This window comes from Oreochromis niloticus, linkage group LG10 (genome assembly GCF_001858045.2).
Source record: "Oreochromis niloticus isolate F11D_XX linkage group LG10, O_niloticus_UMD_NMBU, whole genome shotgun sequence".
Taxonomy (NCBI): domain Eukaryota; kingdom Metazoa; phylum Chordata; class Actinopteri; order Cichliformes; family Cichlidae; genus Oreochromis; species Oreochromis niloticus.
This window is the reverse complement of record NC_031975.2, coordinates 17398849-17426455: the sequence shown is the minus strand read 5'-3', so window position 1 is coordinate 17426455 and position 27607 is coordinate 17398849. Positions and strand designations below refer to the sequence as shown.

Here is a 27607-nt window from a genome sequence, read left to right as displayed (position 1 = left end):
TATGGCGGAGCAGCGCGGGAGACACAGTTTTCAACCTCAAGGCTAAAGACTGCAATCGAGCTGCTGCGGTCCCACTGATGGGGAGAAGCTGAGGCTTCACATGGTCTATTATATAATTAGTATACGGAGTGTAAAATGGGGGTATTTTCATCAGAGGCTGGAAACACAGACAGCCTGATAAGAACGAAAGGAAGGTCTAATAACAGTGGTTAAAAAAAAGGAAAAGAAAGAAAAAGGCTTGGGTGGAGGAAGGTGCCTTGAATCTTGCAAGAAGATGAAAAAGATGAAGACCTGGGAAGGGTGGTGGGAGTGAGGGATGGAGTGGGGGGTAGACACACTGCATCATTTAAGTACTGCGGCTGATGTCACTTCCTAAACACCATAATTGGTCATCAATGACTCTTATAGCTGTGAAGAATGGCTAAATGAAAAAACACACACACTTCCCCGGGGCTTTGTTTCAGTGATTCGTTGAACCCTTAATTGCTCGGACCTCACAGCCTCTCTCTCTCACACACACACACACCTGAGAGAAGGGCAACTCCCACTGAGGACGGCGTCGCATATCTTCCCGCTCACCTATACACAGCCTGCTGCCGTCGCCCCCCTTATGTGCCCCCTCCCTTACCGGACAGGACCGACAAATGGGTTAAATCTGTCACCAGGAGTAGCCGTGATAGATGCACCGGGAGCGTCGGGAGATCCCTTCTCGTCCCTTTGCTGCTTGACAGATCTGCGCTAAAAGCTTTCGCCGTACATCATCCACGCTGTGGTTTGAACTCGACAAGGAAGACTGAATTAAATCGTGTTTTTGCTTCATTTCTTTCTTTTAAATTTTTTTTTTTTTTATAACGGGCGACCGAGAGCAGCAGCTGCAACAGCAGCACCGGTTCTTAGACCCAGACCCGTGGGCGGCTGGGTGGCGTTCGTCTGGGCGAGCTGATAGGACGCAGATTTGGCACTCTACCTACCAACCGCTTCATCCCAAAACGACCCCAAATTCTCGAGATATGGCGATGAGAAGTGAGATGTAGAAAGCGGACATAAGGCCATTCATGTGGGTCTGTGTTTCAGCCAAAACGGACAACATTTCACACCATCACCACCATCAGCGTCCTCCCCATCTAACCAGTTGATTTTTTTAACTATCAACTATCTAAAAAGTGTGGAACACATGACACGCTGGTGAATTCCCCAGGCAGGTCCAACACACAGACTGAATGAGTCCATCTTTGACTGTCGGACGGACTCCTCAAGAGCACAGGACGGATGCAAACAGAATAAACACATCTTGGCAATTCACACAAACACCTTCAGCGTCTCCGCCAACGGTGCTCTAACAGAACGGGGTGACTCGCACACCGGAGGAAAAGTCGTTTCACGGGCAGGTAGGCTATACCCTCACGGCCAATTAGCGTGCTGCCTCCGGGGCAGCGTGTTAAAGGTGATAAAGGTGATTACCGCGACCTAGAGCCCATGCGTCGGTCCTTCTAATGGCCGTGGAGACGCACAGGCGACTGCACCTGTTGTAATCTCGTCCGTGTGAATGTGTAGGGCTTGTGTGCGCGTGGGCGTATGCGCGTGCGGAGCACATATAGACCTCAGTATGCGTTGACGAGCTGTGAGCTGGGCTTTTTTTTGTTAATGGGTGACAAACTGACAAAACAGCGCGATGTGTGTGTGTGTGTGTGTGTGTGTGTGTGTGTGTGTGTGTGTGTGTGTGTGTGTGTGTGTGTGTGTGTGTGTGTGTGTGTGCATATCTGAAAATGTCTTTCATCTCTTAAAATCTTTCAGTCTTTCAGCTGTTTGCGCCAGTCAGAGCGCTGTGTGGGTTTGATCGATATGATTAGGTGATTATAGGTCCATCTCACACGCGCCATAAGTGTAATTACAGTGTGATTGTCTCAGTACGCAGCAGGGTGCATAGCACTCCATCTCACTCTATGCATTATGCTCTGTGACTTCTTCAGCCGTTCTCCGGTTCTCTCAGGCTTTAGCAGCTCACATATTGGTTCTGATAAATGGAGACTGGCTGCAGTCTAAAGCCCAGTTGTATTCGTTCTCATTGCCAGATGCTCTAAAACTCCACAGTCATAAAGCGTGATGGCCAAATCTGTCACCTGACTTACACACATTCATCATCTGATACCCTGGAGGAGACTCGCCTGTGGATGGTAACGGATGGTGGGTATTATAGGTAATTGGGAATGTAGATTTAGTTCGACTTTGTTTGTTTTTTCCAGTGTAGTCTTCTTATAAAGAGGTTGGGGTGGGGGTATTAGCACACATGAATGTTTTTCTTTATTTTCAAATCCTCGCACACCCCATTATGCGGTGAGTGTGTGTGACAGATCAGCAGCTTGGCAGCTTGGAGTGGTGTGTGTCCAGCTGCGCTCCCTCCGCCGCAGAGGCGCGCAGTATGGAACACTATCATGAGTGTCCAGCTTTTTTTTCCGTTGTTGGGTGGGATGTTTTCAGCATCCAACAGGCTCTTTCAAAACACCTGATATAAGATCACATACTCAGCAGAGCTGCTCAGTTAGCGCAGCAGCTGCAGATGGGGATTGAAATTGACCCAAGTTGAACTCCAGCAGAGGGGGCTTTGGGCGGCAGGATTCACAGCCCATACAGTGCCTCGTTGGAGAGATGTTTTTAGAATACAGCCTTGATGGGCAGAAGAAAGACAACTGATATCACAGCTGTGCAGTGACAGCTAGACAGTTTGCCCAAGGTGACTTCAGTGGGATGCTGACAATGTGACATTGTGCAGAGGCACTGTGAATTATTTAATTAACCATTTCTGTTGGTTTAAAATTTGCAAATCTAATAAGACACAACTTTATTGTGGGCTTCTTGTTGATGTTACGCATGTCTTTCTTTGATCCATAAATTCACAAGACCTTCTCTCCATATTTCTTTTTCCTTTGTGGTTTATAGTAACTGAAGGATGATGAATCACAGAGTGGCAGTTTAGCTGTTTCCAGCACTGGTGCTTCAGATGATCAGCTGTGGTCTTTCATTGTTGTTGGCAGGTGGCAAGGGCTTTAACTAAAAGTGAAGGAGACATGAAGAGAAAACTGATGTTTTACTGGCTTGAAGTGCAGAGAGGATCATTGGTTCATTTATCTGGTATCTATCTCCTGGGCCAGCTTACAGCTCTCGTGCAGATCAGAGAAGCCTTGGATGATGTTAAATGGCTTAGTCGTAGTTAGTAGTTGTATGTTTCGATGGTTAACTGTTGGCTGCAGTAGAAGTAAAAACCTGTTCTCCTTGATGTGGAAGAGAAAATCTGATATTGTTAATCTGTTGTAGGATTGCCTGCTTTTGATGGCTGCACTGTGCATACGCTGCTGGAAAAAAAGTAATGGTGTGATCCCCTCATCTCTTTCCTACTATTCTGCTAATGCATTTTACTCCATGGGGAAGAGGTGAGGAAGGTGAGAAAAAAAAACATTATTCTCCATTTTCCCTATGCAACGCTTTTTTTTTCTCTCACCCGCAGTAGCTCGTTTCCCTTCATCTCAGCCTCTCCTCTCTGAGCTCAAATCTGTTCTGATCACCACCATTGCAGACTTGAAAATGGGCTACCTGGGGTGCAAGTGACCCCACAGTTCAAACACTGTCAGTCAGCCCACTTTGATTCACTCCTTTCATCCCCTTTGCCCCTGCATGCCCCACGAACACACCTGCCTTTATGTCCACCTGTTTTTCCACTATTCCTCATCCTGCTCTCACACAATGAATGAAGCTTATCAGATGGTGGCTCTCTGCTAAAGCATGTCAGCGCTAATGTCCATCTCTGTGAGTGATTTCACAAGTAGAAAAAAACCACCATCCAAAAATACACAGGAGAATATCAGGGAAGGATGGAAAACAACAGAGAGAAAGGACCGGTCTGTGCAAGTGTTTGATTTTTGTGTACGCGTGTCTGCTGGTTTTTGCCACGAGTGAGTGGGCGTTTCTGTCAGGGGAACAATTGTGGGAACAGATGGACTATTGCGATACATTCTCATATTAATTTCATATCATATGTCTTATTTATTTGTCTGCTGATTGAATAATTCCCATTTCCTGCTCATTTGAGTCGTTGAAGAATTTGAGAATTTATTCTGTGGCTAATGTTCACACATTAAATCTTCATTACTGCCGTCGTCATTTTGTTCCCATAGGCTAAATACTGGATATCCGCAGCAGACTGCTAAACCATGATAAATAAACAGCATGCATGCATACATCAGCACAAATGTGCCAAAAGCAAGGATCAGGTTATGCACATGACTTGTTCTGAATCCCCCAAATCAAAAGTGACTATATGGCATAGCTTTTAACTGCAGCACTGGAGGGTGGATTGTCTTATCAAATGTGCTGATAATGACACATTTTTAGACTGGACAGCATTCACAGTGCTGTCCAGTCTATGGGGTTAGATTTATGTCACTGTGAATGAACAAAATCTGACGGCAAAAATTACAAAAAAATAAATAAATAAATTGAACATGAAACATATAAGTCGAATGAAAAAAATGACGTCAGTGGCAATAAAATTCTGCATCAATGCTGCATTTAACTAGGAGATTGTCACCTTCTCATCTTTTGCACATTTTCCCAGATGCGATGTTTATTTTTTTAGTTTTAGTTCAGACTGAGATGTCATGTGTATCCCAGTGCTGGGTTACTTAATGGGAAATATTCATTTTAAGTTATTTTAGCACATTTTTTTTCTACCACAATACAAAGTAAGAGTCATTTTTAATTGTCTTAATTTATTGTTAATACTATTTCGTTAATGGGCAGCAGGCTAACATAGACTAATTAAGAGGAGTCTTAAGTAACAATGTGATTAGGTGAGGGGAAGACAGTTTATAAAGCTGTTCAACTACCTGCCTGCTGCTGCTGAGCTTAGCAACAATGAAACAAAATGACTTGACAAGTCTGACCCAAATCTTGCTTTTAGTTATTAAATTCTGCTGTGAGAACATGAAGATGGAGGATTCAAACCTGCAGCCACGCAAGGTTTCGTGTAAGGGCCTGCCAGTTTCTAAATGAACTGAATCTCAGTGTGGTTGTATTTCACTGATGTTGCCAATCCACACAAAGAACCTTCAAATAATTTTTGCAAAACAGCAGCCAGCGTGGCAGCAAAGTGCAGTAAATGTGGGGTAAAAGCAACAGAATTAATGAGCCATTATCACACATCCACTGCAGCCCTGGAGTGTTTTTGTGTTGTTTCTCGCTTCTCTGTAGTGCTGCACGTGAGAAAGCAAATGTCCGAATAGCTTTAATGTGATGTCAAAGCCTCTTTTACCTGCAGCTCCTTATAGTTTGAAGTCTGCGAGATGACCAGTCAAGCCCATGTGGTCTTCCTTGTGCATGCTCTAAGTACCACCCTTCTCCAAAACCAACTGGAGCTCTAGTAGTGAGAATGCATTTGAAGTTTATGTGTGAAAACAGCTCAGTGTCTGTTACAAAGCAACAGTAGTTAGTAACAACCACCCTCCACTGGTCACACCAAAGTAAGTATAGCTGAGGCAGAAAGGCCTGTGATTCTATTAAACTGTTTGGAAACGTTGAAACTTTTTAATTACGAATTAACACAAATATTCTCACATTAAACTTTCATTTTATTTCTCCATATGATATGCAGCCACTGCAGTAGTAATTGGAAATGTTTAATAATGAGGCCTCAGTGTGTCTGTGTGTGTTTGCATCTTGTTGGCTGAGACCGATGTCTGCAGAACAGATATATGTTGCCACGGTGACCGCAGTACCTCTAATGTGCAGGTGAGGCACGAGTAGACCCAGGAGCAGATGGACTGAAGAGCAAATTTCCTCCGAGCGCACAAAACTATGGATACATAAATACTTCCCTGCACGCACATTGTTTGCTGTCTGCCTCTGTCTCTGTCTCACGCACATATGCAATTTTCACACCTGATGCCCTCCACAGATCATCAGAACAGGCAATCCCACTGCTCTTAACCTTTTAGGCTGTTTTTGTCTTTGCACACCTTGTGTCATTTTCTTCCCTCCGCTCCGATTCCAAAATCCAAAAAGGATTTCAGTCTCAAAGGAGAGGAGATGGTTTATATTTCTACCATGTTTCCCATCTCATAGACACCCCCACTTCCAAATCTATCTCTCCTGTCTGGCAGTGGCTGGCTCGCAAAATCCTATTGGGATCTCTATCTCTTCCTACCTACCTATCTATCCATCTATCTTTCTTTCTTTTTCTCCCTCATTTCAGCTCAGTTCACTGTGTACTATTGGCAGGAATATAACATGAAGCATATAGCCGAAGTGTCAAAATATTACAAGCCCTCGGAGGCATGGCTCTCATGAATCAAAGCAGAGAATGGCTCTGATCATACGACAGTGTGGGCCACGGTTGATTGATGCCCTGTCTCGCCCCGAGGTGTCTCGGCGAGGTGTTGGGTGGCATTTGGGACTGTCTGGAGGGACAGCTAGTCAGTAGATCTGACAAGGAGGGTTAGAAGAAATTATATCTGGCAAGCGTGTGGCGCTTCTCCTCTGTGGACCAAGGAGACTGAACAAAGACCAAGCAGGACTGTACTATGAGGGTATTATCGGAACAATAGTAGTGGAATATTTTCTGTGACTCCATTGAATTATAATGTGATTACATAATTTGTCACTGCGATTCTGAAAGGAGGAGACTGGAATGAACATTAGAAGTGTGGAAGGAACAATGTTGCCTCAGCAGGAGCTCGTGTTTCTAAAAAAGGGCTCATGACTGCTTAGAATACCCATGCTTTGCCACACATTCTCACCTCATTCTTACCTGTGGCATGCATAGCTTATTTAGATTGTGTGTATGTGTGCTCTGCAGGGAGAAGATGCCATTCCACCATGTGCGGGCGGGCCTGCTCTATCCAGACAACTACCTGAGCAGCTCCCTGGCAGAGGGGAACGAAGCCTTCCAGCTCACCAGCCTCTCCACTGAGGAGCTGGGAGGTGAGTGTGCTGACAAAGGGAGCGAGAGAAGGGGGGAGTGTGTGGGGATGCAGAATGAAGTGTGAGGTACTAGCAATTAATGGTTCACTGCCAGAACAATGCAGTTACACTGCTCCAAGTCTCCAGAGGAAAAGTTTTTCCATTTAGCCACTTTGTCTGAGCTTGACTGGATTCATTGGTTTCCAATTATAGTGCTCAGGAAATAAAATCAATTCAATGGGCTCAGAAGGAAGCAGTGTCTGACAGAATGTATATGACCAGTTGATACTGGTATGGTAATTTAAGTTTTCAATTCAAATTCATCTTGCGTGAAAATTGATGTTATGTGTTCGCACCAAAGGCTTTGATGTGGCAAATAGCAACGCTGCACATTAATAATTTGAGCTAAAATGCAGCTTTTTTTTAATGTTTGTGTGTGTAAATAACCAGAAAAGTACTATTTTAAGGAGGTTTATTTTTGCAGCTCTGACCAATGGTTTTATCAGTTATGATATTAATGTACTATGAGGAATCTAGCAACATTACTAAAAAAAAACATGGATTCAGGAGATCAACAGGCACAAGTGCTCCCTTTAAACTGGTTCACAGAATCTTTGTAAACAAATCCCCACAGTTAGTCAGATTTATAAGGACCAGGAAGAAAAAGTGATAAAACTGCAACTCAGCCATGTTATAAACACAAGAATCAACATCTAACCCACTGTGGGGCCCAAGTTTTATCTGTTTATTGCATCATGAAAACTAACTTTTTGAGCGTCTGGCTCATAAAGGTCTGATGAAGAGCAGGTTTTCATGGTGCAATAAATAGGAAAAACCCACAGGCTGTTTATTTTTCTCTAGTGAATGTTGGGTTGTTTCAGCCCAAGACTTGCCTCAACTCTGGTGTTGATGCGCATGTAACCATATAAACATTTACCACAGTAGGAAGAAAGACTTCCTAAAACAAATTTGACATCCAAAATAAACAGTAGATGTGTCCCACAGGGTTGACTGGAGGTTACTAACTGCCAGTGTTGCTGGTAAATTAAATGGCAACTAATCTGATGTAATTATGCTTTTCTTTCCCGGCGATTACTTTGGTGAGTGAAAATTTATCATTATTGCACTTTAGCCTGGGAAAACAAATAGGGCTTTCCTATAAACTGACCTTGAGTTTATGCATCATGGGCGCGCTTCACTGAGTGCCAGTTTTTCTGCAGTGATCCAAAATCATGCTGTGCATACAGTACATCTGGGTCCTGATTTGATGTGATTGACCAGGTGTACAAAACAAAGACTTCTCCACTGCAAAAAAATGCATTCCCTGTGGTTGTGCTTTGATATGAAACAAACAGCTAATCCTGCCATAGACCGAGGAATGAGAGCATGAGAGTTCGTCTCTGACTCTCTGACTGTGCCTGTTTGTTTGTGCTTATACATGTGGCCCATTGCAGCTTGCTCGAATGAGCTTTGGTATGAACTACTTTGTAGTATAAATCTTTTAATCCAGCGTCCCTTGTGCACAACTAAACTCAACCCAGTTCAATAAAACAGTTGCTTTACTGCGAGCAGAGCGGGTACAGTAAAACGTCTCATCATCATTAGTCTGGTTGGCCTCTGTCTGTGTCTTGTTAGTCAAGGGCAGCAAGAATGTGAAAGTAGTCTGGCCGTATGTAGAGCTTTTATATAAATTGAATCTGGACTCTTAGGTTCCAGACATCCTGATGTGGTCTTATCTAGTGCCTGTCAGCTACAGTTTCATTGTAAGCAATGGGACTGTTTGATGTGGACCAAATATCAGTGGTATGTGCTGCCAGCATTTGAAAACTCCTAATCCCACTTCAGAGAGATGCTGAAGGTTCTTCTAGGATCATCTGTTAGTGCAGATAGAACGCTAGTTAATCACCCCTGTGTAGATCCCTCTTATCATTTCTCTAGTTTTAAGGCATTTCATCAATCACACCAAGAACATGTATAGTCCTGGGGGTTGACCACATAATACGCAGCCATGCCCAGGCAGGGTTGGAGCCTAACTCATGAACACACACAGGCATTTCACAGTAATACATCAGGGACTAGCTCATTTGTACCCTGTTGAAAATCTACTCTTCACTGTTGAGCTGCATACAAATACATTTCACTTTGTTTTTGGAGGCCGCACATTCACCCGCATTCCCAATCCCTCGCCTCTGTTTCTCACTTTATTTTGTTGGGGGAGGCAGTGGCATGGTGCTTGAGTCTAGTTATCAGCCGTAGGGGATATTTACAGGCTTAGGCGGGGGCTGTGACTGAACTTCAGCTCTCACGCAACTGACAGTGAAAAGACAGGCATAGGAGACAGATCTGAGGCTGACTTAATACACAGAGGAAGGAAGGAGCTGCATGTCAGGATAAGAATATTAATGACACGAGGCCTGAGAGAGACACAGAGAGATGAACTTCATGTAAAATTCATTGTTTAAGGTTGGAAAGGGATTAGTCTTTGGGAAATTGTGTTTTTGATTGTGTTCCTTCTGTAAAGATTTGCAGAATGCCGGGTGTAATGGCACCTGCTCCGACCCCTGAAGCAAAAACGATCCGCAACGCACTGAATGCTTGCTCGCTAAAAGATATTTGATAAAGTCCTGCGAAGCTTGTCCCACCTCTGTCGTCTTCATTGCGTCAATCAGTTTGACCCCTAACTCCAAATCAGAGCTCCCTCCTCCTCTTCTCAGACAGCGCTAACTGATTGACAGGTAATTAGCCCCAAGATTGACCAACGTATTTTGTAAGACGGTCCTCGGAGGTTTGAGTAATTCTGCTGCATGAAAAGATAGATGCCTTGCAAGCCGTGTGTTTACTTACAATTTGAAGATAGAAGTAAGCCTTTTATGTGGGAGGAGAGAGTCGGAAATGCTCTTGGCAGTGCTTGTGGTGATTGTGCTGCGTGGAGGGATTGGGACAGTTCCCTTGGGGTTTGTAAAATACAATAAGTACGCAAAGATGTAAAAGAGCAAGAACAAGGAGAGAGAGACGAAGGGAGCAAGGGCGGGAGATCACTCTCACCTTGATTTGTCTGTGGCACTTCCAGTTAATGGGGAAGCCTGTTATCAACACCAGGGAAGCACCTTTCAGCACCAGCTACAAACCTGCTAAATCCTGTTAATGATTAATTTCTTTCCCATGGATTAGTCCATCTCCCTGACACCATCTGATGACTCACTGTTGCATTTTTAGGTTTTCATTTTATGAGGCTGGAGACGGTATAAACATTGTTGTTAAAATCAAACCAGAGAGCAGGTTGTTTGCAATTGCCCTCAAATTTCAAACATTTAAATGTATTTTAGTTTCCCTGACAACATTCCATAATAAGTCACAGACTTTGACCTGCAATTAAAATGATTAGCATTAAGTTTGGCACAGAAATTGTTGGGTTAAATTATATATATATATATATATATATATATATATATACATATATATATATAAATATATTTGTTTTGGTTTTTTGGGGGGTTTTTCTTTCGGACTTTGTTTTTGCCTCTATAAATTCTCAAGGATTTTCTGCCCTGCCGCTTCATGTCCATCAGCTAGCAGCTAATTTGTCTGTCTGCTGTTTGGAGCCGACCAGGTTGTGCACAAAGAGGTCAAGGAAGCCTTTTAGCTCATTCATCCAAATGACCAATGAGCCCATGCCATACAAAACCTTCATTGTATCTTTATCCATTCATTCATTCGTGTGGAATTCACAAGAATCGCTGCTCCTCCTGCAGCGTTACCCAGAATTTAATCACACTTAAACACAATGATCACCCATGCTGTGCTCAAGGTCAAGGTCATATTTGTTGTTTTACAGCCAATAACCTGTGAGATGTGGTAGATCGTGAGGTGGGAAGCTGCGATACAGAAAACAGCTGCATCATGCAGCAGCATGTGAGACTGAATGCAAACAGTCACGCTTTAGGCTGGAAATTCAAAAATGTGAACAGAAACTCTATAGAGCTGAGAGGAACTGACTGTCACTCCTTGTGACCCATTTAACGTACAAGTAGGCATTTGATCGATTGCTGATGTGAAAAATATTGATGTTCGCCACTTTTTTGTGGTTTGTGGTAATCTTGTTTAATGAACAATCCGTGCAGCTCAGCTCCTACAAGTTTAATCGACACCATGCTGCTTTGTTCCCAGAGACAGAAACAATCACTATTAACGCAACTGCATTTTGTGTATCAATCAAAGTAACTTAAATATGAATGAATTAATGTAAATGAATAAAACAAAACATAATTTAATATAAACACAAGAAAGAGAAGTTTTGGGAAATGCCAATAAAGAGATTTCACTGGCTGTTTCGGTTTCCAGCTTATAACATAAATTAAGAAGTTTGCAACTTTATTCCCAACTAACCAGAAACCAACACAGTGACCTCAACAAGATAAATATTTACAGAAGGTTTATCTATGATAAGTGTGTAGGTTTAACTTTTTAAACATGTGTCTTATCTCCTCAAAGAAGATAAAGAAGCTGAGAGGCTGACAGTGATGCACAGCGATGTGTTGTATGTTTGCTGCGCAGAGATCCGTGAGGCGTTCCGTGTTCTGGATCGTGATGGGAATGGTTTCATCTCCAAACAGGAGCTGGGCATGGCCATGCGTTCCCTGGGTTACATGCCCAGTGAAGTGGAGCTGGCCATCATCATGCAGAGACTGGACATGGATGGTGAGATGCTACATAAGGACACACTCTTGGGTGCATGCATGGAGCAGGAAACCATGCATTTTCACATATGCAAAACACAGAGTGCAACTTTGCATGTGCGACTGTTTTACATAAGATATTTGTGTTTATATTGGAATAAAAAGTATTGTAATGTTATCCTTTTAGAGAGAAGTTTATCATTATGTTTAAATGTGTTGCATTTTTATTGAAGTGTAAATGACTTAAGTAATGCAGTCTTGCAGAACTTAATTCCTCTTTCGCATACTTGAGGCTAAAAAGGGGTTTAAGTTTTAGTTACAGTGTCCTTCAAACTGTGAAGTGCCTAAATGGCAGCAGGTGGTCACTTATCTAAAATAAATTCACCTGGAGACGACAGAGAGAGAACCTGCCTCCTCCTTAAACTCCTGCTTTGCTTGTAAATTCTCAGAGGGCCGCAATTTCTCATCAGCAGTCCCTGAATCACAAACCAGCTAGTCAATCTTTCGGCTGGTTCTTATCAGCCTGCTCTTGATTTCACGGCTCGCGGTAAATATCAAAGGTCAAAGCTAGAAGCTTTTTGCTTTGGCTTCCATGAGCAGTCTAAGAGCAGCGCTGCCATTTGTTCTGCCGAGAGACAGTATCGCTTTTAAAATCCTTTACCCCTGACTGCTATCATCCCCATGTCACCGCTCATAAAGCACTGAAAGGCAAAATTATTTTAAGAATGAGAAATTTTATAAGGTGTCAGAAAACCTGCACAGTTCTTCGGATGTATTTTATATGTATAATTAAATCAGTTCTTAAGCATTCTTGATCCTCTGATATCCGGCATTATCCTTTTCCCTCAGCTTTAGGCAAATAGTCTTAAAAAAATAAGATTATTCTATATTATGTTAATTCAAAATTTTTTTGAGAAGCTGTAGTCAGGCTTTGGAACCAAGCTGATGCTCTTTCATGTGCGCAGTATCCTATAATACAAGATAATGGTTTATTTTATGGGTCTGTAATCTCCTAGTCATTTTTGAAAAATAATTTAAAAATGATAATAAGACATTTACTGGGAAAAAAATGCATAATTTTGTAATAAGTATAAGAAGATGTATTTTCTTCAGAAGAATGTCTTCATATACCGAAAACTTAATTTTGTATTCAACATAGTGAATTGTTGGTCTGTTTATAGAAAATGTTCAGGCTCTCTAGTGTTATCTGTGAGTATTTCCTGAATGATTTTCTCTATTATATCTTCCAAATTACAAATAATTTTCAGGAAGGAATAAAAAAAACACAACGGTGTTCTCACACAACATTACCGCACCTTGTCCAGACTACTAATGCGTCTAATATGCTCCTTACGATAACACGTAATAAACCGAACATTAGATAACAATTTTAACTGGTCATAAAATCAATATTAGCAATATACAGTGTAATAAGTGTGGGTGGTTTATGGTGTTTACAATGTGCTGTCATAGTGACGTTCAGCGTGTATTTATTCCACGGGGCGCTGCCTGTTGATTGTTATCTATAACAACATGTGGCTGCAGAATACATAATGCAAGCACACGCAAAGTCATCTCCTTTGAATTTATATCTGCCAAATGATCCCTGAATTGTCACAGAAATCAGTCCCACAGACACACACAGGCACACACCCGTACAGGTCCACACATCGTATCCGAAAGGTGAATTAAGGCCGATGCTGCACGAGTGCTCGTCGTGGATGAAAGCACACACCCATCTGTTGATCTGTCTCCTTTGTTTCTGGAAAGAAATTAACTTTGTCATAAAATGCATTATTTAACTCTGCTCTGCCAGCCTTCCTGTCTGATTGTTTTTTGTGATGGTCTGTCTCCTTGCTCCTCTTTTTCTGTGTGTGTTTGCCTACCTGCAGGGGACGGTCAGGTGGACTTCGAGGAGTTCATGACGATACTGGGGCCCAAGCTGCTGTCATCTGACAACAGAGAAGGATTTCTAGGCAACACCATTGACAACATCTTCTGGCAGGTGAGAGACAAAGCTTCCTCCTCCCAGCTGGTCAACAGTCTGTTGCTCATCACTCACACTCCTCATCATTTATCAGTTCAATCCCTTATGCTTCCTCTTACTTCTTCCGCCTCACCTCTGACTATGTATTTTAACAGTCAGAACAAGTCTTACATCTTTGAGAACAGCCCTAGTTTCTCCAAGAACTCTGCAGGCACGCATAAAACACACACATGTACACAAAACACACTCTCAGCCCCCCTACCTGCTTTTGCTGTTCCCTTGCATAGTTTTTTTTTCCCCCTTTTTGGATCTGAGTCTTAAAGGAAAAGAGACCTGCTGAGAATTAAGTGTGTTTCTTTATGTAAGTGTGTGTGTGCGTGTTTTGGAGATTGTTGGGCATGCATGTGTTTATCATTTACAGTGTTGCAGAGAGCATTATCATAATGAAGAGTTCGGGGATGCAGTGTTCAAATTGGGCACCACAGTAAATGAAGCTCATTTGCACGATTTTAATGTGCTTACTTTGTTTTTGAAAATTGTTGCAGTCAAAAACTAGCTTCTCTCTGTGTCTTTTTTCTGTGCCTCTTAGGTAAGACATGCAACAATAATGAAAAGTGCAAAGTTTTGAGCTTGTGTACGTGCACTTTTGATGCGTAGGGAGGAGGCTGAGAGCGAGGACGGTTGGATGAGCACAGCGACAGTGCTCAGGAAGCTGTTCTGTGCTTTCCTTGAGCGAAATGAGAGGAGAAACATTTAGAGGGTGACTCATTGAAATGAAGAAGTGTGTGTGTGTGTGTGTGTGTGTGTGCCTTTCAGGTTACAAACACACACAGGGCCACATTTGCATTCTTCATCCAAGGTTTCAATGTGCAGTTACTTTAGACAATGTAACTGGTGAAACAACGAGCCATTCACACGCATTCACAAAACAAAGAAAATTCTTGCAAAAAACAACAACAATAAAAGCCAATTTTAAAACGAGGAATGCTGTGTGAAACAGAACACCTTTTATAAATGAGACATGCTGCATCTATGACAAATAGATGGAGCAAGACCGACAGTGTGCCAGCCAGTGAGGCTGAAAGAGATGACAGAATAGAGAGAAGAGCTGGACAATAAGCGGGGATGGGGAGTTTGTGGGGGTGGTGTGGGGGGATGCCCCACATAAAGATATCAGAGTACAAAGGAAAAGCACACAAGAAAAAAAGGGGGGGTGACAGACGGAGTAAGAGAAACTGTGATTCATGAAGGTCGCAGACAGTGTGCATCTCAAGGGTGATTTGAAATGTTCACCTCACAAAAACAGGAAGAAGAGATGGGGGGAAAATGACAGTAGAGTCAAGAAGCACAAGGGGAAGGATGGAGCAAAACAATGTAAGAAAAGCAAAGAAGGTGCGGGGGGGGGGGGATTTTGTGTGTGTGTTTGTGAGCCTGTTTATTTTCCACAGACCTCAGTGGGAGACGGGAAAAGAGGCAGAGTCATTGTGTTGAGAGAGATGGAAGAGGTCCGCCATGATGGATACATTGTGATGGGCCATAATGACTCAGTTCAGTATATTCGAATAATATCTGCGCACTGAGAGATGCATGTTCGTTTCACTGGGGAGAGTGGAACTGCCGTGCGTACCTGTTTATGTGTGTGTGTTTATTGACTTGTGCGCGGTCGTGTGATTCTGCATCCTTTTTGTTTGGTGTACCTCTGAAAAAACTCCTCTGGTTCACTGTTGATTTTCCACTGTAGTGTGGTGTGAGTGCGATCTCACTGAGCTTTAGATATCTGCTTTGAAAAACTCCCGAATCAAGTTACCGCATTCGCTCTGACAGCCAGTAAATTAGATTTGAGAAAGCTAGCACCCACTCTTCCATTGCAAATTAAGCTGCGGCACCTAAAGACAGTCGCTTTTTTCAGCTGAGGTACAAACAACAGTTTTTAAACAAATATCTTAACAGTGTTTATAGCTTATGAGAAATATGTTTGTGCTGAGAGAGTGGGAAGGAGGTCTGTGGGATCACCATCATGTTATGATTGTGGCCAGCCTTTCACTACATTTATTTGGCAGACATGTTTTTGTCCTAATGGGCTTCCACATTTTTCCAAAACATGCCAGGAGCATTTCCTGGATTCATGTTCACAGGCACAACATGCAGACAGGAGGAATCGGGCATTGAACCAACCCAACATTTAAAGGCCAGCCTGCTCAACCACCTGAGCTACTCCTGCCACCAAAGCATGTTTAACCTCATTTGCAAAAACCATGTATAGTGTGATGTTACAGTGATGAGACGACCCAAACACTGGCCACCAGAGTAGAAAGCCCAAACCTGTGATGAGGCATGCAAGGTTTATGAGCCAGCGGGGCAACCAGAGAAGGCAGGGAGCAGGCAAAAGAGACAAAAATATCACAGATATTGAAGTTTGAAATGAAAGTTTAAGGACAGACAAAGAGTCATACATGGAGAAACACAAGGAATAATCCAAACAAGAAATCATGAGGAACCGGAGCAAAAAGAAGAGCTACAAAGCTTGACTGCAGTTTATAAAAAGAAGATTAAGTAGGAAAGAAAAGGGCAATCGAGAGCACAGAAAGGAACAATTAGATTATTCATTAGAGGTAAAGGGTTAAATAAAACAAAATGATTTTTTTAAGTGAGTTATTTTAAAACATCATGTTTTATTTTTAAAAAAACAGCATTTCAAATCGTGTATTGCTATACTTATACTTGCTATTCATGTAGTTGTAACTTCAGTATCAATTATAGCTGATGAGCCCAACAGCTTTCAGAAAGCAGAATCGCATGTCATCAAAATCTGTCAGCAGATTCTTTCCAGGCATTGCAGGTAAAATGTGCTGTAGCCTTGTTTTTGTTTTCACTGTGGAAGAAGTATATGTGCAAATGTTTGCAACAACTGTCAAATTGTTGTGTTTGGTACTGAAGTCAAATGTTGCATATGTCGTTTTTGGTAGGTACATGTCAAAATTCAAGTTGTACAAAAGTAATTAGGTAGTGTGTATCGCAGCTGACATATAGAATACTACGTGTAATAATAAGTGTTACTTAACACACCTGCAAATCTTCAAGAGACTGAACTTGGTTCTACTTTGCTGTAGTAAAATTTACACTTCAACAGGGCAAACTTCAGAGCTGTGTAGATATCCGTAAGTTGTGTTTGTAGTATGTGAGTATCTAGCTAGCTCTACAGAAGAGGAGCAAGCATAAAGGGAGTAACATTTGTTAAGTGGCAGGCAATTTCTAATGCAACATTTCTAGCAGCTTAAGAAATATCAGCAAATATACAGACTGTTTGTGCACAGTTTGTCGCACACCGTGTCTGCCAGCTAAACGTGTAGCTACTCTATTTCCCAGCCAGAGAAAAAAGTGCTCTCAGAGATGGAGAAAGATGTAAGAAAGACAGGGCAGGAGAGGAAGAAGAGAGGTTAGATTTAAAGGTAAGGACTGCCCAGTGACATTTGATAAACCTAAAATTTAAACCTTACACATAATGTCTAAATTTTTATACAGATAATGAATCTGTATTTGATATGTTTTAATAAATTCTGTATTTTTTATATTGTGAAAAGTCCTACAAAATAAACTGCAATATACTAACTTTGTGTTATTCCAAGACTGTATGAAATTGCTCGCAAGTTTAGTGCAAGATCGACAGGTTAGCTTGTCATACTGTGGTGAATTTGATTGTTTTCTTGGCATTGAGCTACTGCAATCGATCGTAGGATCACGTTTCTGCACAAGTTTTGTCTATTTAGGTTTGGAGGCACCTGAATATTCCCCCATCTACAATGTAGGCAGCAGAAAATATAACTATTTCCCTGCTTGTGTCCTACATAATAGATTCAAGCTAAGTGCATTCAATAGATTTAGATTGGCATGACATTTCATTCTCATATGCTGGTATTATTTTATTTTTTGTTTTGTTTTTTAACACAAGTGTCTGTGCTTCTACTTAAGTAAAGAAAGTGTGTACTTTGGCCACCTCTGGAGTCAGGGCCATTTAAAATACAAGAGATCAATTTTTACAGGGACTGCACTCAGAGGTTTAATTCATTCAAGTCATGTAATGTGTCAAAGAGATGATTAATCTGTGTCAAACATTCATTAAAAATATTAACTGACATTTAAGTCAGGGTTCTAAATTTCTATCATTAACTTGTTAAGTTTTCTTTTTCTTTAAACGTAGCCGGCTGTCAGTTATTTTATCAATGAAAACTGAAACCAAAAGGAAAGACTAATGTCTGCAGCTACAGCTGTTAAAAACAGTCCACAGTGTTCATTCTAATAAGCAAAGATTAGTGCGTTTTAAAAATGTTGTGTGTCCCTGCATCCCCATATTCAAAGTGCACTGAGATTAAGTGGATTACTTTAACACATGTGCTTGAAAAGTGACCAGTATGGTGCCTAGTGAGTTTCAGCAACTTTCAATTGAGAATTTTCTTATTTTCAGTTTTATTCCTTCACATACATCTGCAATTGATTTCCATTCCTGTGGCTCTTGTTTATCTATTATTCATTTCTGGTTGGCTGTAGCTTCTGCCTTTTTTTTTAAGTCAATTTTGCACTGCTACATGCAGTCAAAAAACACAAAAACTTTACTTGATCTTGAAGATGACACCTAACTGTGACAGCACTGCTGCAAGACAGAAGAACTAGGCGGGAGGGGGGAAGTGTACAGAATAAAAGAAACATTGCTTTCGGGATGTCGCTCTGGGTGACTTTTTAGAGAAAGGGTCAGAAGACGAAGCAGGTGGACGAGTGACCAAACAAGCCTGTGTTGTTCGAGGGCAGGCAGGATTAGTAAGGAAGGACGGCGTGTAAGCACCTGTTCCTCTGATTGATGTGTCCTGGCTCCTTCGATATGTCACCGGTCACTGCTCGCGATCCCCTGCTGCTTCTCTGTCAACCACTCACTCACATACAAACACACACACACACACACACACACACACACATTTCTATATAGAGAGACACACAAATGACATATTTGAGCTCAGTCAGTGAAACACAAAATGCTCTGACAGGAAAACTCTTGGTCTTCATTGTGTGTGTGTGTGTGTGTGTGTGTGTGTGTGTGTGTGTGTGTGTGTGTGTGTGCGTGTGTGTGTGTGTGTGTGTGTGTGTGTGTGTGTGTGTGTGTGTGTGTGTGTGTGCTTGGGGAGGGGGGATGTCAGTGTCCTTCAGAGACCTGGCAGGAGGAGAAATCACTCTGCTGGTTAGTAACAGGTACCACTGTGGATTTCACCCACTCGACAGACAGTCGGGAACATTGTACATTCTCCATGCTCCTGCCCTCACCTGTCATGTCGTCTGTCCTGCGGCTGCAGTCCGAAGAGGTTTTCCTCCATTTCCTTGTATCTATTCAGTTTAGAGACAGCTATGGCAAGAAGGATAGCAGAAGTCAGGCAGCTCATGCCCTCCAACTGCTGCTACCAAACCCTATTTATTTGCCCTGGAGCACCACACAAGATGATTCAGTTAAAAGTCTAAACAGTAGTTTTTTTATACTAATTGCAAATTTAACAGAAGTCAAGACAATTTATTTTCATAGACCAATATCACAATTTTGCCTGAGGGTACTTTACATTGCAGTCAGCTCCCTCTGTGAGTTTCATTGAGATAAGAAAAAAAATTCCCAACATGGAAAGAAATGAGAGAAAAATCAAGAAAAGCATCTGATGATGGATCCCTGTTCCACTGCCAGCTTTTTGGGTGGTGGAGTGACAGTTTTATTTAAGCCAGGAATTATGATTTGTTGTTGCAGTTTGTTTTTCAGCTCTGGCTAAGATGATTACAACTCATACCCCTGCACTGAATCTTGTTTGTTGTGTCTTACAGCCCCTCTATCTTTACCCACTCCTGTCAGTTTTGTCCTTTTGAAAATAGAAGTTGCTTTAGTTTCGTGTTTGCCAAATTGTGAATAATCTCCTATGGGTTGTTTTACCTTAGCTAACCAAATAAAAGCATCTGCATGCGTGGGTGTTGGTTTGTGTGTAAATGTGTGTGTGTGTGTGTGTGTGTGTGTGGGTGTGTGTGTGTGAGACAGGGAAAAGAGGATGAGATAGAAACCCAGAGAGGGTGTCTGTCTGTGCAGTTTTGTGTCTGCAGTTATTTACTGCAGTGTCTCAAGTTTGCTTTCATTTGTGTGTGTTTGTGTGTGAGTATGCATCCAAATGCATGTTTCCATAATTAAAGCGTAAATCCCCAGGAAAGGCAAGACGAACGGTTAGATTGGAATCAATACACATTTGCAGAGCAGAGAGAAGTGGACGTGCAAAATACATAAAGACCTGACACAATACCGTGTCCTTCTTATCATGTGTATCCATGCCTGCTCAAAGACATTTCTATTAATGGGTCAATATATCAGTTATGATTCACTTTTTTCTTTTCTTGCAGTCTCGAGATCTGTTATAAATCAGAAAATCCACAAATTAGCTAAGAATTTGGGGAATTTGGGGAATTTTATGTGTAAGATTTTTTTTCTTTATCGTACCAAAAGGAATTCATTTTATGACACAGAATTTTGTTCCTTCTCAAAACAATTTTCAAATGTTCGGTGTAATCAAAACACTAGCATTTAGGAACCTAGATAAAATACTAAATATGAGCACAGCGCTTAAATGGACAAAAACAGAAACAGAAGCTCAAACAATCTTCATATTTGCAAATCATCTGAGATTCTCTTGCCCCTCCTCTATCCACTGCTGGCATCGATCCTGATTTTGGGCCCAGTAATTTCGTGATGCCGTGCTGGTGCCGGCTTTTTGGCACCGTCTTTAGTCAGTGGAAATGTGTGGAACTGGTTTTAGATTGGACACTGGGAACGCATCCGTGGAAAAGAGATGACTGACATCAGCGGCTTTAGTAGTGGCCACGGCGAAAAAAAACAACAAAAATCTAACTTCTTCTTCCTGTAATGTTTAGTTCTCAAATCCGTTCTCGGACCACTACTGAGCATCATGATGTTAAAGGATAAAAAACTTCCAAAAAGAAATGCTGAAGAACACGACACACGATACAAAGGCAATTAGGCAGAGGAGAGGCTGACTAAACACATAAATGAAGGACAATTAGACACAGGTGACAGACAGCAGGGTGGGACAGGCAATGAAAGCAAGTGTAAGTATGACAAAATACAACAGGACACAGAAAAAAATAATAACAAAGACAAAGAATGATCTCAGAGTCAGGACAAGACTCCACTAATACATCTCGAAAATGATGCTATAAATCAATTATTTTCTGACACAGAGTTAAAAAAAGAAAGATTAATACCACTCTCATACAGTATCTGTCCAAATATGCTGTCACAGCTGTATTCACTAATGTCTGGAAATGGGAAAACCTCTAGTCTAACTCTGTAGTTTGTGAGCTATACAAGCCTATATTTGGCAAAGGGCTGTTCCCCCTTTGTTCCATATCACTGTGCGAGCTATGTACTGGCTTTAGCATCATATGTAATGGACAGAGACGAGACTGCACATTGAAATTCCAGAAAGAAAGCAAATCAGTTTGTTTGTTTTTTCCCCAAAATGTGAAACTTGTCGATTAAACAAGAAATGGGCCTCAACTTCGAGCCTGACCAAGCAGGTGATGTAAGGTTTAAGCAAGAAATTGGTAAGTCTCAAAGACATGTTTAGGTTTCACACAAGGTCATGCTTCTAAAATCATTTACAAGCTCTCCCTCCTTTTCAAACAACATCTGTGGTTTTCACTAAACTCATTAGTCATAAAGCGCACTGGTTTTAGTATTTTAGCGTATAGCGAGCAAGCCAGTAAAGCAAGAGCAGGATTATCTTCCCCTCGTTAAAATGAGCATCTCTTCTTCACAAACGCAGCTCTTTTACTTTTTTGCCACCATTGTCTGCCAGTTCTGTTTTCTCCATCTGTCTCCCACTACTTCACACATCTCCCTTTTCTTTGACCTCATCGTGCTTTCCTGTTTTCTTATCTCTGTGTCTCTCTCTTCCTTTCTCCATCAAACCCTTCTTTTCTTCGTCTTCGCCATGCCTGCCTCTCTGTATCCATCTGCCGTGCTAAACCAAGCGACTGATTGTATTTCAGGCAGTCAGTGAGGTAAATAATCTAGGTCTGCATGCTGGGCTTGAGGGATACGTGCATGAGTATCCCTGGATTGAGCCCCTGGGTGGTTGGGGGGTAGAATAGATGTTGGACAGAGGCAAAGATTCAGACTTCGAGTCATGGATATTTGATACCCTTATTAATAATATGAAACAATTACACAAAACGACCACCTACATGGAAGCCAACATGCCAGTTTCTCCGCCTATATATGTGAACAGGACAAACAGGATTATATCATGACTCACGCACCAAAAATAGCTCCAGTTTTCTTTACATTACAACTGACACAGTTCCTACCTACATACTGTATCCCTGCGTTACGCTGTTGACTAATTAAGAATATATTCATATATAGCGTCATTTCCTACACCTCATTCTTCTATATTTATCTGCCCTCATGAAGGCGGCCTGTGTTTGACTGTGTATCTGCATTGATTGCTGTGTGCCCCTGCAGTTTGACATGCAGCAGCTGTCTCTGGATGAGCTGAAGCAGGTGCTGTTCCACGCCTTCCGGGACCACCTGACAATGAAGGACATAGAGAACATTATCATCACCGAGGAGGAGAGCCTCAATGAAACCTCAGGGAACTGCCCTGAGTATGAGGGAGGTGAGGAAGCAGTTCTCGTGGAAACTTTGCTTGTATAAAAAGGTGTTTTGGGCAGTAAACAGTAATCTCTTAATGATTCAAATAACGACATGCACTGTGCTTATTCGAACTGATTAAACAATCCAAAGTACACATGTTTGTTTTTTTGCCAAGAGCCTGGTGAGCAGATCAATATCACTTTTATTTCTGTGTGCTATGAAGCTACAGCCAAGAGGCAATTAGACAAGAAGCAGGGGGAAAACCAGTTTGTTTCTCTCTCCACATCTCTGGATTATCCCTCGTGGCTGTTTATGAGAGATAATCAACCAATCAGAGCTCAGGAGGATGGATATTAGGGCATCATCTTCCTGCATTGCTAACTAGCCATATTTATTAAAAATGGAAAGAAAAAAAAACATGGTCAGCATGTATAAGATCCGGACATCTTTACAAGTTGCTGTGAGCTAACTTAATAAAAACTCTGACTTGTTTCTTCAGTGACTGTGGAAAAATCTTCACCAAAAATGCCTGTAACAAGACAGATAAGGCAGCTGCTACTTATTGTTTGGGACAAAACTAAATCATACACTCCCTCCTCTGGCCGACTTGACCACGGTTAAATGGATGAGTAAACGGAGTAAAAAAAAAATGCAATTTCATGTTGGCAGCTAACCTGGTTCTCTGGAAAGAATAATACCCAAAAAACCTCTAACGCTCACAGTTTGGTGTGTTTTGTTTTGGGGGGTTTCTGCCTTTTATCAGTACACAAAATGGAGCAGTTAAGCTGCAGAACACTGTGTGTTGTCTTCCTCAAGTCTGCTTGGCAAACTCAGTGAAAAGTCTCAAGCAAATAATTAAGGCACACGATAACACTCATAACTATTTGCCATGACACCACAAATAGTTGTATTTACAGTTCTGTTTAGGTGTGGAGTTTTGTAGAGTGCCAGGCTAGCTCTCTGATTCCAGACTTTTTCGCTATGGTGAGCTATATGCCTTTATACTTGAGGCACAGACACGAGTCATCTGATCTCAGCAGTGTGTAAGAAAATAAGCAGCACTCCAAACATTATACTAGCCATGTACCATCAGCAAAGGATTATTGCGGTGATCAGTTCTCTTACAGGAGCCCTCGTGTACACTTTACCTGCACAGAGTCATTGTTTTTGTTTTTCTGCTTGTCTAGTCAGACATGATCTTGACAGCTGCCCTGGTTTCATTTTGACTATGTCTAGAGAGACCCACTGATGCAAGTGTGTGCTGTCAGCCAGCTTATCATTGTCTGCAAACTAAACCACGGACTGAATCATGGACTGTATGTTAGCTTTTGGCTGATGTGGAAGTGCTTAAGCCAAAAGAAGGTTAACTCCTCTGACTGCAAAGACGGGTTTGACTGTACAAATAGCCGAGAGGAACAAGTAAAATGCTAAGACTTTTTTCCTTCCTGGATCCTCTTTTTTTGTCCCTAAACTTTTTCCACTTCTTTGTATATTTCCTCACATCAGTTCCAATAGTTTCAACAATCTCCCTTCAGCTTCAGTCCTTATACTGATGCTTTGATTATTTTTTCCTTATATTAAGGCAAGGATTTTTAGTTTCTCATTAATAAATTCAGAAACTGCAATGAAATGCACCGGAGCAATCGACGGTAGTGGACAGGCTAATCAGAATAGTTGTGATCTGCCTCAACATGACATGTGGTTTGACCTCTGGAAACACTTTCCTGCTGAGTGTATAATTTCCGTCATTGGGCTTGAATCATATTAAACATAGCAGGGTGTAACTTAAGGTGGACCTTTCTCGTATCCAGGTCCTTAGTATCCTTTAATTTCTGAGTCAGATCATCCTCGAGTTTGTTTACAAAAACCAATATGGTAGTGGTGAAAATACTGAGCTTGCTTTAAATACAGTCTTTTGACTGAATCAAAACAACTTCAACAAATGAGTGAATATGCTATGGGACTTGACTGGGAGTCATGATGTGCCAGAGCAAACCAGCTGCTCACAAGAAATAAAGTTAAGAGAAATGAAAAGTATCAGGAAAGGAGAAAACTTTATTCTACTGGAACAAAGTGGAAGCTACATAGCACCCTGCTATGGGCGAATACTCAGGCTCGCAGAATCAACCTTTTAAGTGTTGTTTAGCAAAACTTTGAGGTGAAATCCTTCATTTTTAATTTGCTGCTATATCCATCACAGAAGTTTCATCTGTAAAGTGTTGATCATGTCAAAAAGGCTATGAAAAATCAAGACTGCTGAAGTAATATTTAGATGATAAAATCTAAACATCCTGCGGTTATAAATTAATGTCTTTAAGTTTTTGAAGCCAGGAGTAAGACAGATTGAAGACTGATGCCCTGCTAAATATTTGACTGAACAGCTGAAAGACAGGCAATATTTTTCCAGCCTAAGAACAACTTATGCCGCTGTAGGGAGAATAGGGAAATGAGAACCTAAACCTGACCCTGCAGAGCCCAAAATTGCCTGTCTGCTGTGAAACATCCAGTGAGTAAGACTAAGACAAAGGTAAAGAAAGATCAAACACATTGAAAAACTTGGAAAGCCTTAATGAATCCACTGGGTACTGGGCCTCAGTCTTGGGGAGACCTTAAAAAGAGACAGCTGGAGGGAAATGGTGAAACTAAGCAGAGAAGGGACAGGAGATAAGAGGCTAAAGAGGATCAGGGAACTGCTGGCTTGGCACTCTCTTTCACAAAGTTTTTGGTGTTGAGGGAAGGCTGTATCGTGGAGTTAGGGAGAGCAAAATGGAAAGTATAAAAATGTTGAGAGTGGGAAAATAGGCAGGGGGAGGATATAGAAGACATGAAGAGGTATAGACATCACTTCTACAGGACAGCTGTACACCTCTCCACATTTAACCCTCTTCCCTCTTCTTCTTTCATGGCTGCTTCTTTCCCATCTGCGTCCTGTCCAGTGGGACCCCAGTGCCTTTCACAGTTCCTCTTAGATCCACAAGTCTGAGCGCTGACTTGATTTATTGATGCAGTGTGTGATACTAACAACCCGAGACAAGCAGGCTGACAGCAAGGAAACTTTTGGTTGTTACTCCTGCTGCAAGGCCTGTTGGAGGACACATCTGTCTCTGCTCATCTTTTTCTCTCAGTCTCCAAAGATAATGTCTTTAAGGAGGAAAGCAGGGGCCTGTCAGCCCAAACATCCCAAGCAGAACAAAAGTTCCACCTTCCGCCTCTTGTCTTTGTTTTTGCTGCAGCTTTGCATGCATTGTAACCAGTTTTTGCCTCTCGTGAATTCATTGTCTTTACACTGGAGATGCTTCAACTCGACGATCTGGGTCACAGAGATAAACTGCAAAACATGGCAACCAGAAATGTTAGCTGCTACTTCACCTGCATTTGTTTGAGTCAAAGAACAAACATGTCCCCCGAGGAACAGGTTAAAATGGTAAAATTTGAATTTTTCATGAAGACCATTAGACACTTGGAGAGAAAATGCCCGTTACCTTTATTCTTCTGCAGACTTTATTTTCTAAACCTTCACACATTCTTTCTTGAATGCCGTGTTAAAACAGTCTCAACTCAAAGGTCCATTTAGTTGCATTTCAAAGCTTTTGGTAATATGTTGGAGTTTTTACTCAACTAGTGGAAGTCACTTAGATTTGACATGAGCTTTGATTATATGATCATGGAGGTTGCATATGAGTGAGAGACTATAACCCCTAAAACTGCCTCGCTGAGATTGTGAGAACATCCACTGACTTCTTTTTTAATGCTGCACACTTGCACATCACCTTTTAGATTGGCTGCCTATAGGCCTTGGTTTCATTGAGCAATTCTCTGCAATCAGCTGTGAAATCTGCCAGGAAAACCAAGACGTGGTTGTATAGCCATTATAAATCACCAGATCGGCATGTAACAAGGCCTGCCTCCATATAAAGCCAATTAACTGTTTTGTTTTTTTCTTTTTAAAGACACAATCAACTGTGAGAGCAGCAAAAAACCAAGGGGGTTATCTATTACCTGTTTCATACCATGATGCAACATTTTGAGAAGATGTTGTGCTTGTTTTTCTTGTGAGATATCTCTTGCACATGTGATCTAAGTATAGTGTGAAGCTAGCTCTGGCAAGTGGTTAGCTTAGCATATATGCTAACACCAAAGAAAGACCTTCCAAGAAATTGTCTGATCAATGTTTACCTATAAGCAACCATAAAACTCACCAGGTGTTATTTTTGGCCACCTGTGTTGACTTCTCTATCTGCTGCTTGTGAATGTTAGAAGGTTATTTACGGGTACAAATTTTAAAGCATAGCAGAGCATTACAGATGAAATAGTTTCACCTGACTTTTAGGGTGAGTTAAGCTGACTGCCTCTTAGCTCTGCCTCCACACGTAATTCATAAACATAAAAGTGATATTGATCTTCTGGTTTAACTCCCTGCAAGAGAGCTCTTGTCCCGAAATGTCAAGCAAACATCTTACATGATAGAAGGACCCAAATAGAGGCAACCAGGGCCAGGATAGAATCCAAACCTCAAATATTTTGCCAAGTTGAGGTCATATACAGATGGCCACTTGGCATAGCAAAGAATGCAGAAGATGTAATGGGAGAAAAAAAGAGGAACAGACAGACAACCCATGTAGTAAATCAAAGAAATGAGGAGAATACCACACAGAAGGAAGTAAATTGTTTGATAGCTTGACGACTGAGCGGAACAACACAATCTGGGAGCTTATTACTGGAGAGCTAGGGATATGTACACTGGGGAGATTGATTGGATTAGTAACAGGTGGTGCACAAAACTGGCGGGAAAAACACGTGGAGAAAGTAAAACAAACCACAGTGCATGAAAGTGAGGGACTTCAAACTAAAGCAGGAAGTCACAAAGACTATGCATTTGAACGTGCAGAATCCATTTCTTTGTTTTCAAACTGAACTCAGGAGCAACTTAATTTACCATGACAAAAAATAAGATGTACAAAAAATAAAATGACAAATTATAATAATCTCTTTATTTCTCTTCTTTTTTCACTTCTCTCAGTTCATCCCAAGAAGAAGAATAGGCAAACATGTGTCAGGAAAAGCCTGATCTGCGCCTTTGCTATGGCTTTCATCATCAGTGTCATGCTTATCGCAGCCAATCAGATGCTGCGGAACGGCATGGAGTAACCAATTGCACTGTGAGCATGGGGAGTGGACAGAACAGCCATGACCTCACATCTTGTCTTTGCAGCCAAAGCTGGACCACAACCCAAGCACTTCTCTAAACAATCAGTTGAGTTTTGTTTTGTTTTTTTAAGTTTAATTTGAACTGAACTTACAAAGGCA

General features: G+C 41.6%; 1 protein-coding gene across 2 annotated transcripts; it reads left to right on the top strand.

Annotated features, from left to right (window-relative positions):
- The first annotated feature begins 335 nt into the window (after window positions 1-335).
- On the top strand, window positions 336-27607 carry caln2 (calneuron 2). 2 transcript variants are annotated; one of them, XM_003457527.5, is made up of 6 exons: window positions 336-1388; window positions 6848-6972; window positions 11506-11649; window positions 13520-13632; window positions 22169-22322; window positions 27321-27607. In XM_003457527.5, exons 2-6 carry the CDS (start codon window positions 6855-6857, stop codon window positions 27446-27448), a joined length of 657 nt encoding a protein of 218 aa, XP_003457575.1. In that variant the 5' UTR covers window positions 336-1388; window positions 6848-6854; the 3' UTR covers window positions 27449-27607. The 2 variants fall into 2 exon arrangements, with proteins under 2 accessions (XP_003457575.1, XP_005462374.1); XM_005462317.3 differs by lacking the exon at window positions 336-1388 and adding an exon at window positions 2046-2184.

Excerpts from the sequence above, each read along its gene's own strand:
- caln2 (XM_003457527.5), top strand. The coding sequence starts at position 6,855 with ATGCCATTCCACCATGTGCGGGCGGGCCTGCTCTATCCAGACAACTAC. Across the intron at positions 11,650-13,519 it reads GCAGAGACTGGACATGGATG|GGGACGGTCAGGTGGACTTC; the intron begins GTGAGATGCTAC and ends GCCTACCTGCAG. Across the intron at positions 22,323-27,320 it reads CTGCCCTGAGTATGAGGGAG|TTCATCCCAAGAAGAAGAAT; the intron begins GTGAGGAAGCAG and ends CACTTCTCTCAG.